At 41.9% G+C, this 16037-nt stretch overlaps 1 protein-coding gene across 1 annotated transcript in view; it reads right to left on the bottom strand.

The window, feature by feature from the left end:
* Positions 1-16037, bottom strand: part of KAT2B (lysine acetyltransferase 2B) — a 99308-nt gene that overhangs the window by 23213 nt on the left and 60058 nt on the right. The window contains exons 7-11 of the mRNA XM_040636859.1: positions 13532-13638; positions 9503-9628; positions 6970-7106; positions 4164-4372; positions 2998-3124 (exon numbers count right to left, since the gene is read on the bottom strand). Coding sequence (XP_040492793.1) covers positions 2998-3124; positions 4164-4372; positions 6970-7106; positions 9503-9628; positions 13532-13638 — 706 coding nt within the window. The remainder of the gene's footprint in view (positions 1-2997; positions 3125-4163; positions 4373-6969; positions 7107-9502; positions 9629-13531; positions 13639-16037) is intronic.

The following is a 16037-nucleotide window of genomic DNA, read 5'->3' as shown; positions in this document are numbered from 1 at the left end:
GGGGTAGAGGAAGAAGCAGACTCCATGCTGAGCAGGGAGCCGGATATGGGGCATGATCTCAGGACCTTGAGATCATGACCTGAGCTGAAGGCAGATGCTTAACCGACTGAGCCACTCAGATGCTCCTCTTTTTTTTCTTTTTTTTAAAGGAGGCTCCACACCCAGTGTGAGCCCAATGTGGGACTTGAACTCCCAATCTTGAGATCAAGACCTGAACTGAAATGAAGAGTCAGACCTTCAAACGACTGAGCCACCCAGGCACCCCTTATATGTATACCTTTATTTTTAATTATCACGAAAGGTTTTTTTTTTTTTTCCTAAATCCATCTAAGCAACTTCAGTGTTTATTTAGATATTTATTATGATATTGGGGTGCCTGGATGGCTTAGTTGGTTAAGCATCTGACTTCAGCTCACATTGGGCTCCCCATTCAGTGGGGAAGTCTGCTTGTCCCTCTCCCTCTGCCCTTCCCCCTGCTCATGCTCTCTCTCAAATAAATAAAATCTTTAAAAAATAAAAAAATACTTATTATGATGTATAAGTATTAGCTATGTACCTTTAAATATGCATGATTTCAAATCCAAATAGTCCTTAGATGATAAGGTAATTCTAAAACCAGATGATGAGCTTTTCAAGTCAATTCTGAAGTGTCATCTTGTGTGTGCTGTGAGCAGGGTAAATTCATACACAGATCTTTAAAGCATTCGCAGGAATTTATATGTAAGCCTGTTTCTCTGAACTAAGAGGATGCAAAGCTTTAAAGTATCATTTCGCCAAGATTTTTAACATTATTAAATAAAAATCTGAAAGCTCCTCTTACGAACTTGAGGTTTTATTCAAAGAGGTGCCACCAGCACTGGCTTTCATCAAACTTCCATTCTACTCAGTTATGAAAGACTAAGTCTTCATTTTCTAGAAAAGACTAATCTTCATTTTCTAGAACAATAGTTTCAAGTCGTTTACAAAACATGGCTTCTTTCTAGTTCTTCCTACTGAGTGTGTAATGTTTGGCCACCTTCCTGCAAGTCTTTAGAAAATTACACGGTTTGGGGGAAAAAATAAATTGCCCTTCTGGGAAGTAATAAGACAAAGCATCCAATTCATATTAAATACCTTTAGTTTTCCTCTGGTATCCCTAAAAGTGTCCAAGTCAACCTTAACCAACCTCTCCAAACAAGGTGCGTGGTGTAGCTTTCTCTGAAAGCAAAAATTTTGCCACCTTTTTCTGAAATTATAAATGAAGGCCATATTTGCCAGTCCCCCCTCCCTATGCAAAGCCAAACACATTTTCCTTCTAAGTACGTTTCTGAACGCTGGACACTTGAATTGTTTCTCACTTTGGCTGGGGAAAAATTAAAAAGTGGTAAGTACAGCAACAGCACCATCTAAAGACACACTGTCAGAGTTTCTTGCAAAAGTGCCAGACATCCGTTGCACGTAAACCCGGGCCCTCGCCTTCCCCAGTCAGGATGACAGATGCATGACTGATGGGTTTTGTTTATCCTTTGATACTTAGTACTGTGAGTCAAAGACAAAAAAGCCCCATTTGTGCTTTGTGAGAGGAAATCACAGCAGCTCTAACAGGCACGGCGGGTCGAGTGAAGCTGTGAATGAAAACAAAAGTACCCACAGCACTGGCTGTATCCCTCAAGCAGAGAATGATTCCTTCCAGCAACTTCCTGTTGGTTTTTATAAATGGCACTACTTGTTTGCAGCTGGAGAAGGCCACCTTGTCCCTAGGCCAGCACCATGCTGGCCACGTGTGCCCAGTGAGCCCCGAAATGTGCCTAGACCCAGCTGAGATGTGCTGTCGTGCAAACACACCCTACATTCCAGAGACTGAATACAAACCATATAAAATGTCTCATTAGTAATTCTCTGTGCCATGAGGACCTGCTGGTGCAGTGACCCCTCTTTGGATACGGCAGGTAAAATAAAACATGCTTTCAAAATTAATTTTGCCCGTTTCCTTTTTTTTTTTTTTAACATAGCTCCTAGAAAACTTAAAATTACACGCGTGGCTCACATTTGCACGTCGCGTTATATTTCCTTAGGTAGCGCTGCCTGAGACTTTCCCGTCCTTTTTCTCAGCAGCTACCTAATCCTGAGCTGCTTGCCCTTCCACCATTTGCCCTAGTTTTGCATGACACTCTTTAGGGTTCCCAAAATACCAAATGAATAATAGTTTAAAGACTTTTCCTGGTTCCGTTTTCCTAAAAGCGGCAGCAGAACAGAACACACCAGACACTAGACCAGAAGTCTTTCTGCTGACAGAGAGGCTACACTTTATTCCAGCCCTACTGCGACACCAGCTGCAGTTTCAATAAACAGCCTAGCTCCTGGGGACGAAGGGACCAGTGACAAGGATAACTGGGAAGGTCAATTAGACACACACGCATGCGCGCACACACCCACACACCCCCAAAAATCCCACATTCCAAACCCTGCATAAATACTTCTAAAACTTAGTCATAAATTTATTCACATTTTTCATGACTTCCTTTATACAATATCTTTAGCCCTTGACCGCCTTTGGGACAAAGCCCTAAGACATCTTTCTTGGGCGTAAGCCACCTAAACCATGTAACCCACACCACATACCACATCCTTCCCGGCGGCTCAGGGTCACCGGCTGCGTGTGTGCATGTGTGTGCATGTGTAAATTAACAATGAACCGTGAGATTTGTCTTCCAACCTCCCTTCACTTGTCACAGGCTATACTTCGGTGGCATCTGGGGCTGTGTGGTGTCCTTGTACCTTACCCCAGGCCCCAACAAAGCCCTGGGAGAACCTGACCTCTTGGGACGTGGAACCGTGTGCTCTCTTCACACACATAACACAGACGTCGGCAGCAAGAGGACTCTTCTCAGAAAGTCCTGAACTCCACTTCAAACCTTCTGCGGACGTGGCACAGAGAGACAGACCTGCCCAGGCTCGGCGGCTTTACTGAGAAGCACCACATTCTGCTTTTCTTCTAACACCCTGGGTTACCCTTACCTTGACTTGCTCATTTGAGGTTACAGCACAGAAAACAATCTCTGTGAATCCTTGGGATGGGAACATACGGAAACAGATACCACCAATAACACGGCCATCTTTAATTAGGGCAAGGGTTTTGTGTTTCCTGAAAGAATAAGATTATGGCAAAGTTTTACCTATTTTGGTTATATAAAAATACTTTTGGGGGGTTCCTTATTAACCAAACAGGAAAGGAGGGGAGGGTTTTTCTTGAGTTTCTACAGAAGCCTCCTTTATCTAGATCCTATCTCGGTAGAACATTCTTAATGTAGACTTTTTAGAGCAAGCTTGACTGCACAAGACTTCATTCATCAGGGCTTCGATCACAACAAAATGCCGGCCACCTAAGAAGGGTCTGAGGTTTACAAATAAAGAACAAACTAAGTGTGGAGATGCTGACTGGTACTGGAATGGTGGTACACTTAATGCCCAGGGACCCACAGTGGGGGTCTGGAGGGAAAGCACTAAGTCATGGAGAAATGTGGGATATGTTTCTGAAGGGTTTACTCTGACTCAAAAATATTACAGAAACATTATGGAAGAGAATACAAAATCCACACGTACAATTTGCCAAAACCTGCATTAGAGAATCCTTTCAGAACTTCTGTCTCAAGTGTCACTCTGAATTGTCATATGCGGGGAGCATATTCCACATAGGCTGTTAGGCTGTATGTGCTAAAATACATCCATTTAGAGAACTTTAGGTTTTCTGTTGTTTGGGTTTTATTTAAAGCAATGGATTTTCACATTTTCACAGTAATTTTCCCTAAGCTAAGACCCAGCAACAGTGGTACCTAGTTAAGATACCAAATTCAAGAATGTTCTGACTATGAAAAAGTAGGACATCTTCGTGGTGCTTATATTTTTACATTGCTATAGTGAATGACCCAAAGGACAGTCACCAGCAACTTAAAATATAGAGCTCCATTATTATTAACAACAACAACAAAAAATGTATGAATTGTTGAAAAATTCATCTTACTGCTTTTAGTCATGGCAATTATCTTGATGTAGCTCTGTATTCCCCAGTGTGACAAGTGGCAGCAGGATTCCGTACCTGACTCTGGCTTACTTCCACTATCTGAGTGGTTCTTCCTTCATTTAAAAAGGAAATAAGAAAGAAAGAAGAGCCAAGTACCACTTACGGGTCAAAGACGAGCCGTGTGATGTACTCTTTTGGCATCCGGGGCAGCTGGTGTGAGAACACGTTCTGTAGTCCAACTAGCCACATTAGAATCTTCTTGTTGGGTTTCTGGCTCAGGGAATTGCCGACCACGTGAAATTCAATCACACCCCTGCGCTCTTCCAGCCTTGCTGCCTCATCCCGGGCTGAATGTGCTGACAGTAAACTGGTCTGCAGGAGACAGGAAAAAGTGACACAGAACTCCTCTCTTAAGACAATAGGGATGGGACATCTCCATGCTTCTCTTATTTGCTCTAATAAGATACACATTTGTGGATTTTCGGGGACCCAAACAACACATACAAGTTACAAAAACAAAATGGAAAAGGGAGGTAAAGCATTTTGACAGCTTAGAGTATAATATGTGTACATGCATATTTGGCGTAGATTAGGAACCATCAAACCTTCCTGTAAAGTGCCATATAGTAAATATAAGGTCTCTGTGCAACTAGTCAACACTGCTACAGTGCAAAAGCAGACACAGACATACAGAAATGAATGGCGGGGGGCGGGCGTGGTGCTGAGTGGCTCAGTCGGTTAGGTGTCAAACTCCTGATTGCTTTACAGGACCCTCAGGGTGACCGATGCCCAAAATTCTCATCATAGCCCCAATAGTGGCAGTCACGTTTATTGTGTCAGCACCTCCTTTTGGAGGATAGTTTTCTTTCTGAGGGTATCTGTTGACCCACTCTCAACCGCAGCTGGCAGCACAACCTGGTGCCTGCACTCCACACTCCCCACCCTATTTGATCCATCCAGGGGTGTGCGGGTAAATGTTCGACCAACAGTTCCCCAGGAAGAAAAGCCCCAAATGGTAGCACTTGCTCATCCCATTGGTCTACCGCTGGCTGCCCAGGTGACCAGGTGCCACCGCGGTCAATTTCAAGCTACCAATTAACACCCAGCTCACAAAATTCTTGAAAATTTAACAACTGCCTTGTGCTCGCCTGTACAAGTCAACTCCAGTACCCTACCAAATCCACCCAACAGATTTTGAAATGTGTGATAACATCCACACTTCACAGCTGAAAAACTGAGCTAAACTAATCTGTGAAGTTACTAAATCCTTGAAAGACAAGTACACAAAAGGTATACAGTCTTTTAGACTGGATATCTACCAGGAAAGGGGAAGAATAATCTTACAGTGAGATGTTCTCTTAAAACATTCCAGTTCTCGCAATTACCCTCAATACCATAAAATAAATATCTCAGGAAACATGACAAATTAAAACTGATGCAGCAGAGCCACACTAAAAAAATTTTTGAAGATACTTTACAAAATAATCTCTAAGCCATTTCTTCATTTCTAGAAGCTGTCAGAAATATCTTTAAAAAAAAGAAAAAAGAAAAAGAAAAAAAAAAAGTAGGCTCCAAGCCCAACATGGAGCCCAACACAGGGCTTGAACCCATGACCTGAATTAAGAGTTGGACACTTAACCGACTGAGCCGCCTGAGTGCCTCAGAAACATCTTCAACTGCCTTGCCCCTGGACGCAATGCAATGAGATAATAGAACTTTTACCACAACTGCTTTACTTAAATCCAATCATGAGTAAGTAGAACCAAAAGGGGGTCGTTATACAACACTAGTGAGCAGGATTCTTAAACAATGGCACTGCTGTTAAAATAAATAAATAAAATAAAAAAGGACTGGGAAACTGTTCTAGATTAAAGGAGACTAAAGAGATGAAGAGAAAGAGCCTAAATGCAATTCATGATCCCTGGCTGATCCTTCAACAACAGGAACAAATGTTCTAAGGACATAATATGGTTATATGGGGAATTCAGATATGGGCTCACTACACATTCGCCCAAGGGTCAGCAAACTTTCTTATAAAGAGGCCAGATACAAGTATTTTAGGCTTTGCAGGTCATACATCACCTGTCTTAATTATTCAGATCTGCTCCTGTAGTGCAAGGCAGACATAGACAATATGTTTCAATAATACTTTATTTACAAAAACAGCCAGTGGGCCAGATTTGGCTGTAGTCTGCCAATCCATGTATTAGAAAACATGACTTAGCTCAATTTTCTGACAGTGGTAACTACACTTCTGTAATGTAAAAGAGTAGTCTTGATCTTAAGAAATACAGGTAAATAAAGAAGTGAAATGTTGTGACACCTATATTGAATTCCGAAATGGTTCCAAATGGTTCATAGGAGAAAGAGACAGAGGTAATACAAATGTGACATGTTAACAACTGGTGAATCTAAATAAAGAAACTATGGATCTCAGGGGCACTTGGGTGGCCCAGTCAGTTAAGTGTCTGCCTTCAGCTCATATCATGATCCCAGGGTCCTGGGATTGAGCCCCGCATTGGGCTCCCTGCTCAGTGGGGAGCCTGCCTCTCCCTTTCCCTCTCCTCCCCACTTGTGTTCTCTGTCCCCATCTCTCTCTCTCTCTCTCAAATAAATAAATAAAATCTTAAAAGGAAAAAAAAAAGAAACTACGGATCTCTATCATGAAATGTTTCTAACATTTATGAGGATTTAAATATTTCAAGATAAAGAGATGAGGGAGGTGGGAATGCCCTCAACTGTGTGAGATTATTAGCATGTTTCCCGGTAATGTGATATTCCTCAAGGGGAATCACCTCTCCACCAGCTTGTCTTGCCCTCCACACCTTGACCACCTGGTTAAATGCAAACCAGGATAGCATAACACGCTATCGCTCAATGATACCACCCACATATCCAACAGCTGGAGTGGCCAGGAAAACGGAAGGGGTCTACCAGCTGGCTGGGTTGCTCTGGTTTACCCCACTGACCTCTGGTCCGAGCATTGCTGCAGGGTCTGTGATGGTAGACATGACCTCGTCAATTAATTCCATTGGAATATCCCCCATAACTCGGGGTTTCTTGGCCTCCTCCAAGGCATGAGAGTCATTCATTTTCCTCTTTTCTCCTGTGATGATCAAAATAAAAGGGCAAACAATGGATGATCTTAAACACAAAGCAGGTAAATACATGCCAACTAATCCAACTAATTATCTGTGAACGCTGATGGGCATGGAGATCAACTCTCCATTTACCCAGGGAAGGGGTGGCAGTGGAAGATGGGAAAGAGAAGGGAAGAGGTCACAATAACCGCCAACCACAGATCCATTCTGAATATTTTTATGATAATTTTTTAACTTGCTATATGGGTTATGAAGGCATGTGCTTGTTCATTTACAAATGCAAGGGGTGACTTTAGTTATCACTGGTTATTAATCTCTAAATTTAGTCCCTTTGTGGTCAAAGAACATGGTCCATATGACAACAAAGCATCAAAAATTTTTGAATCTTACTTTAGAACGTAAAATACTACCACTTATTTGTAAATGTGTAGTGTCTTCTTGAAAATAGTGTGTATTTTCTGACTTTCAGGAGTACAGATCTCTGTACATTCATTAGATTAAGCTTACTGATCATGTTTTCAGGGCTTCTACATCCTTAATGATAGCTTTGTCCACTTAAACTATGAATTACTCAGATGTGGCTTCAAGCCTTCAACTATCGGTTGATTAGAATATTTCTCTTTACATCAAAAACTAAGGATATACTGTATGGTGACTAACATAACATAATAAAAAATTATTATAAAAAAAGAATATTTCTCTTTGTGGTTCTGTTAATTCTCTCTCATGTATGTATACGTGTGTGTATGCAAAGCTGTGTGTATATTATGTATATGTCTATATACATTTGAAATATACAAATAAAATGTTTTATTTTGCTGGTGAATTTAATTTTTTCATTATAATGTAACCGTCTTTATCTCTCACAATGCTTTTTTGCCATAAAATGATGCTTCACAAAGTGAGCTGGGCCATTCTCAACATGTCACATGCTGGGAAAGGCCTGATACAAAGACTAAACTTTCTCCCACTTTCTTCCTTAGGTTACATGGTGGCCTTTTGTCCTTTCTACTACCATGCTTGGTTTTTCCTTTTCTTTTTTTTTTTTTCCTGTCATAATATGTATTTATTTTTATAATCAAAATTTTTTAAAAATTTTTTAGATGTTTGAATCTAATTATTCCTCAGGTCTGAATTGCACTAAGCACATTTCCATAGAGCATTTTCACCATCTTTAGTTAAAGGAACAGAACAAGGTGAAGTATCTTGTCTATATGAGATGCTTCCATAAACATTACATGTCACTTACTGAATGGCTTTTGTTGAGTTCTTGTTTTTGTGACTTTTTTAGTTATTAAAGTTAAATGAGAATATTTTCAGTCATTTGACCAAGAAGCCTTCAAGTTCCATGATTCTCCAAGAGTAATGCTATGAAATACTTATTTTGTAGCTGAGGTTTATAACTAATATGCCCCAAGCTTGATAAATTGCTAATAGTGTCATGATAAGAGAGTATCTGAGGCTACATCCAAGCTCACCGGCAAAGAGTTTGGGACTGATTAGTGATGTCTCCCTTGGAAGTGAGAGAAAGTAAATGGCGACACAGATGTTAAATATGTGGTCCTGCATTTAAAATTTTCTCCTTTCCCTCTTTTATGCCACTTCTTTAATGTCAAACTTTGGTCATATCCAAGATTTGTTTGATGTCAAGTCTATGGACAGAAATGCAACCTTCAAAACATTCTATAACTGTGAAATGCCTGCATTTCAAGAGATGTTTTTTGCCCACATGACTGATTACATTAGTGGCCAAATTCTTTACCCTCCTGGTATCCACACTCTGCCATGTGACTTCGCAGTTCTTCCTACAAAAGAAGCAAAGTACATTTCTCCACCCCTTGACTCTGAGTTTGACCATGTAATTGGCCTTAGATGACAAAATAAGACAGGAGTGATGTTATACCAGTTCTGAGTCTAGGCTTCAAGAAACTGTATGTATTTCTACTTGTTCTCCTGCGCTTCTGCCATCGTCAGAAGGACATATTCTGCCCCAAGAAAAAGAAAAGAAGCCCAGTGATCCCAGGAGGAGGAAGAGAAATATATGGAACAGAGATGCTCCAGCTTAAGTGTTCTAGTCAAGCCCAAAACAGAGCCCCTGGTCAACAGGTAGACTCATGAGCAAGCCTGGCAAAGACTGAATGAGGTTGGCTGAGGACCCTTCCAGGAAACACACGGAATGAGTGAGCTATGATAATAAATGATTACGGTTTTAAGACTCTGCATTTTGGGTTGCTTTGTTACATAGCAATAACTAACCAATACAGCTCAAAGTGACTTCCAGCCATTAAAATCCTGGACATGCACAATTTGTAGTTGGTCTAAATCTACCTCTGGTACTCTTCAGATAACAGAACTTCTACGGCAAATCATAGCCTCCTCTTATGCCCCCTTAAGAGCTTACCTGGGTTTGCCTCAAGCCCAGAAGAGCCTTTGCAGGAAGGACTGGCGCTCCCTCCATTAGGTTGCTCAAGAGAAGATGAGTTTGAGTTATATGAAATGGTCCCAGCTACAGGAGGTGGACTGATAACTGGCCCCAAAAAGAAAAAAAGGTATTAGGTGACTCCTTCCTTAGGCAATAAGGAACCACGTGCACATGCAACCATCCCATTCCTGCCCAACACCACAACAAAGTCGTCTTCAAAATAAAAGCCATGGAGGGGCACCTGGCTGGCTCAGGGGATGGAGCATGCGACTCTTGATCTTGGGGTTGTAAGTTCAAGCCCCACACTGGGTGTAGAGATTACTTAAAAATAAAATCTTCTAAAAATTAATTCATTGATTAAAATAATAAACTAAAAGCCATGGGGCCAATGTGAGCATGATAATAAAGTAACAGATTATAGCCCACTGAATAAAGTAAGGATATCTGAGTCCACGTTGATAAAACACTGAATGAATGAATGAATGAATGAACGAACGAACGAACGAACAAATAAATAAATAAATAAGTGGGCAGAAGGTAAAAGTCTTCCTTACAGGAGAACACCAATAAATAAAAAGGAAGGAATGATGGATGTTGGTGGTGGCGGGGGCGGGGGGAACAACAATAAAAAAAAACATTTGGCAGCCAGCACATAATAACTGATTCAGGGAAGAATCTGTGCAGGCTAAACCTTGGGAGTATAATTTTGATGAAGACAGGATAATTTCAAAGTATCTCTCCACAAAAACACTTTTATTGCAAAAGCAAAAATGGTAACACTATAATGGAGAAACCACGTAAACACTACCGTCACCAAGTGATCAAGCTTATCTGACAACAAGGAGAGAGGCCAACATCATGTGCCTCCTGATGGGGCACAAAAATTGCTATAAACCACATGACTGAGATAAGAGGCACAATGGAAAACAGTTTACAGATTAGATAATAATATTGCATCAAGCTTAAATGCCTTACTTTGATAACTGTACTGTTGTGCAGTAAGAGAATGTCCTTGTTTTGGGGAGATACCCACTGAGCTCAGTAAAGGGGCATGATGTTTGCAACTTTCCAAAAGTTTAGGGAAAAAAAAGAGAGGAGAAGATAAAGCAAATATGGCCATGTGTTAACAAGTAGTGAATCTGGGCAAAGGATATGCAGTATGCAAGATTTCTTTGTCCTATTCTTGTAACTTCTCTGTAAGTTTGAGAGTATTTACAAATAAAAACTTTCTCTGTTTCGTTTTGTTTGATAAAGCCATTGTAGGAAGCAGGCTGTTGCTTTGCTAGTGTGCTGATCTGTAGCTAGTAGGGTGAGAGCTGATGGAGGATACAGACATCCTCAGTGGCACTGGTCACGTACAGGAGAGAGTATGGCAGTGCAGCCAGACACCAGAGAGAACGTGCAACTAAGTTCCAATGCAGCCACAGTTCAGTCCCCAGAGGACGTTCTGAACGGCCAACAAAGTGATGGAGCGAGTTCATGGAGCAACAGAGAGACACCAATCCCCAGTGCTCAGAACACACTGAAGTGCCAGGCTATATGCTTTCCTTCCAGGAGACAGGCCTTCTGAATCCAAGCACACTGGACTGATTCCACACACAGAGGAAGCTCCGCTGACTCTGAAGACATCTGAGTATCTTGCAAAACTTCAGAGCCATCATTACAAATGTCATTTATCACAGCTGCAGAGACGTGCAGACATGCCAATTAAGCAGATGATTACACTCTTCCTTCCCCCCAGAGAACACACTGCAATTACAGGAGAACAGGAGCAGGCAGCCTGCTTCTGACAGCTTTGGGTAATGCTCAAGAGGACAATACAGCTCAACTGGGTTACCACCTTAGTCACAGAAATAACTGTGGAATCCCGAGAGTCAGAGACAACGTCCGCCTTCTCCGTCCTGCGCTAGGGCACAGGATGCCCCGGAAGCTGCAGACTGGGGGGCGCTCTCAGCGGGCACGGGTCAAGGGGAGTTTTCACAAGGAGAGCAATCCTCTCCAGAAGACCCTCCAGAAAAGAAGAAAGTTGACCCTGTTGTCAACTTCGGTTGTCAGCTTCGGCGTCCCCCCGCCCGGAGGAGGAGGCCGTGCTCTTCACTCATTCCTCCCACGGGCACTCGCCCGCACGTGTGCAGCACACGCCGACGCAGCGCCGTGTGCGAGCGGCTGGGGTCTGGCTCCTCGCGCAGGGAGGCAGTTAAGGAATTCCACAGCTCTGACTGTGGGCCAACCTGGTGCTCCTCTCCGAGCTCCTACTTCTCATCTACATAGAGGGGATAATAATACCAACTTCTCAGGGGTTGCGCTAAGGCTTTTATGTGACGCCAACTTCATAGGCAAGCACTTAAGGGAAGTATGTTATTATTATTATTGTGGCAAAACGGTCTCCGCCCACCCAGGAGTCACACTCAGAGGACAGAGGATTTACAGCAAATCGGGGTTAGGCTAGCATGAGTTACATGGCCATTCTCAAATACGGCTGCACATCACAACCACCTGGGGAGCTTTTAAAAGTCTCAATGTCCAGGCAAGACCAATTCTCTCACTCTCTCGGGAAAAGCCTCAGAAATCAGTACTATTCTAAATCACCACAAGTGATGCGACTGGGCAGCCAAGTTAGAGAACCAAAGATAAGATATAGTCAAGGTCCTGTGGAGGTTTGTAAGAAAAGAGATCCAGTCCTTACTGGAAGGCATGGGAAGAATAAGGAAAGGGTCTGTGGGAGAGATGCTGTTTGAACACCAGATGAGATAAAGACAAAGATAAAGTGAACAGCACAGGGGCAGAGAGAGCAACGCAGTCGATATGCCCAGCCCCCACAGAGCATATGTCCTGTAAACGCTAAAAACTCACGTCTCTGAAAACAAGAATTCAAACAAAAAGGATCTGATCCAAACCAAACTACCTCACTCCCTGAGTACTCTGCTTTGTAGGGATTTAATTGTATTTGCATCCAAAATTGGGCTCTAGATGAGAAAAACAATTTTTAATCACCTTCTCAAATGCATTACACTGAATGAAAGAAATCAGACTCAGAAAATAGTGTACCATATGATTCCGTTCATACGACATTCTAGAAAAGGCACCTCCAGGAACAAAAAATCAATCAGTGGTTGCCAAGGCTGGAGGTAGGGCAATGAATGGACTACAGAGAGTTACGAAGGAATTTTCTGGGGTGAAGTCGCTGCTCTGTATTTTGATGGTACTGGTAGTTATGCAACTGCACGTGTTTGTCAAAATTCAAAGAACCATATACTCCAGAAGCTGACTTTTACTGCTTGTAATTTTTTTTTTTTTTTTTGCTGGAGGCAAAAATACTACACACTGAGCTAAATACACTAAAAACTCTGACACTGGAAGTCTGCATTCTCTTTCCCCATGGCCACATATAAATAATAGCTTTGGCCGCTCTTGCTAAACTTCTCCAGAGTCTTCCTAGCGTCAAAGACAGCAATTCAGATCCTCTCTCTGGTATCAGTGTGACTCCAGAAGTCACGTCTCTTCCTTCATCGTAAAATACCAGCTAATGCCACCCAAGGCAATGCCAAGGGTGCTCTGGCCCCCCCGGGAAGTACCTCATGACCTGAGACTCAAGACTGCTCTTTTCTACTCACCACCCTACCTTTATCCATGAGAGTAACTTGAAGCACAAACAGACATCACAGACTCAGAAACCAGACCAAGACTTGATTCCTGGGCATATCTGGCCATGGCCCGAAACCTTAAGTGCCTTTAAAAACAGCCAGCATTTGACTACAGAGCTGAGCTCTGACCTCTTACAAAACTACTGTGCAAGCTAAGCAAACCCAACAGTACAAGGAGGAGTGGTTTAAACTGACTTGCACCTGCTCTCCTCAATAACAGAGATGCAGAGGCAAGATCTGCCAAAGTGTTACTTTTTTGCTGGCTCTGTTCTTCAATTTTTGGATGAAAAACACAAATAAATGCAGAGTGAGCTGTGACTAACACTTCCTGATTGTTCTCGGATTTACGCAAAAAGAAATTTACCTGTTTGGATTCCTAGCTGGCTGGTTCTGGAAGAGGCTGAGAGAAAATCCTGATCCCAGATAGGAGAGTTTTGACTATACACTTCTTCTTCTAACATGGAGAGAAACCTAGGCACAAGAGCAAAAGCAACAGTTAAGATAAAAAACTAATATATTACCAGAGGGACGGAAGTCCTAACCATCTATGGCAAGCACCCCAACATCAGCATCTCACTTTCAACTCAGAAATATGCTCGTGAATTATGACTCAAATGATGATTTGTGGGCGGCCCCAGTATATTCAAATAAAGAAATGCATTTCTACAAATGTATTCTCTTTTGATTCTGCACGGATTGACACAACAGAGACTACACGGAATGTTCTATCAGTAGGAATGCATTCCACTGAGCACTCCTCAGCCTCAGAGCAAGATTTCCACCATCTATGTAACTGTCATTACCACTGTCATTATCCATCACAAAAGCTAACAGTTATCAAGTGCTTGCCATGTGCCTGCACTGTTCTATGAACTCATCGAATCCTCACATCAACCCAGTGAGTCACATAATTTGTTTTTATTATCACACACATATATAACTCTTACAAACAAACACTGTTCTAAGTGTCTGATGTATTATTCACTCAGGTCATCTTCCTAACAAGCCCATGTAATGGAATCCATTATTATACCCACTTTACAGAAGAAAAAACTTAAAGCACAGATAGTAAATAACTGGCACGAAGTTCCACAATTAGTAAATTTCAGGGCTAGGATTAGAATGTGATTGATTACTATGTTATACTTCTTGTCATGTTATAAATCAAAAGGATCTCAAAGTTTGGGGGCCCTCAGAAATCACCTGGAGATCTTGTTAGAAATATAGATAGCCAAGCCCTACCTGGGCTTACCCGATCAGAGTCCACGAGTAGAGGCCTGAGCGACTCAATTTTGATGAGACTTAGACTTATGTACACCCAAACTGAAGAACTATGATTACAATACCAACACAAATCTACACATCTGGTACTGGAATACCTTCCTACAAGCCTCTTTTTAAGGCACATGAATTCTAGTGGAGGAATATAAAAAAATGGCTAAGAGCTTGGGCTCTAAAATCCATTGGCCAAGGTCACCACTAATTTCTGTGATTCTTGGAAGAAATTCTTAGCTTTCCTCTTTCTCAGATTCCTCTTCCATAAGAATGAAATATCAACAGTAATTCCTGCATAGGGTCGTAGTGAGAAATAAGCTATTGTTCATCCATAAAATGGTGCCTGACCCCACGTAAGCGCTCCATTCATCCACTCAACAAATACTGGTTGGACGTCTACCCTGTGCCAGGCAGTGTGTCAGGTGCTGTGAGGGCAGAGTGAACAAACCAACCACCTTGCCCTCATGAAGTTCACGCTGCAATGATGTAATAAAGGTTGAATGTGATGAGTCTACTATCCTGTATCTCAAATTCTGAAGTCTGAAAGCTCTTAAAAAAAAATCTTCGGGGCGCCTGGGTGGCATAGCGGTTAAGCATCTGCCTTCGGCTCAGGGCGTGATTCCGGCGTTATGGGATCGAGCGCCACATCGGGCTCCTCCGCTATGAGCCTGCTTCTTCCTCTCCCACTCCCCTACCTGTGTTCCCTCTCTCGCTGGCTGTCTCTATCTCTGTCGAATAAATAAATAAAATCTTTAAAAAAAAAAAAATCTTCCATGACCCATTTGGCAACAATCTCATCTGAATATACATTAAACCAATTTATATTTTTTACAATTACAAGTGGATATGATTTAGGGCGATTGCCCCATCCCTACAGCTGTGATATATATATGTATTATATTACTGCTACAAAATATTTTAAATCTTGAATTTTGAAACATCAGTATCAAGGTTTCGGATAACTGATCAAGGATCAGTATCATCATCATCCCCATTATCGCTATCACAATTCTCGCCTATTAATGCCTGCAAGATTTGAAGTGGTTTCAGGGGTAGGAGAGGTTTGTTTGTGGAAATGAAAATAGGTGGGGGGGGGGTCCTAGGGGTCTTCTTACTTGCCGCTCAGATTAAATCTCAGATTTAAGAACAAGGTACCATTTGAATGAGTACCTACTCGCACACGATAGTTTAATTCACGGTTTATAAAAACTGCATGAGTCACTTCTACTTCCAAGCAAGCCACCGTTACCTTACGTTTTAAAACATTTTGGTATGTTTCTTACCAATCACAGAAAGACTGACAGCAGTAGGAGGTAAGATCCTTACTGAGATCACATTCTGATCTTGCTGAGGAGAAAGAAAGTGCTTGAGGCCTTTTCTCATTTTCCTACCTTACACAGCCCTCAAGATTTCCCCAAATGCCTTCATCATGGAAGTAAATTTCCTTTCCTTTTCTAGGCTCCTCCTCTATCAGTAATTATATGGTCAGAACACTCTTTCACAAAGCCCTGCAGAGACTTACCAAGGAAGAATGCCATTACTAATTTAGGAAAAATAATTCTATATACATGTATGTGTGTGTGTGTGTGTGTGTG

Source organism: Ursus maritimus, unplaced genomic scaffold (assembly GCF_017311325.1).
Source record: "Ursus maritimus isolate PB19 unplaced genomic scaffold, ASM1731132v1 scaffold_20, whole genome shotgun sequence".
In the NCBI taxonomy this organism is placed as follows: domain Eukaryota; kingdom Metazoa; phylum Chordata; class Mammalia; order Carnivora; family Ursidae; genus Ursus; species Ursus maritimus.
Note: the sequence above shows the minus strand (reverse complement) of the source record. Positions and strands in the feature narration are given on the sequence as shown.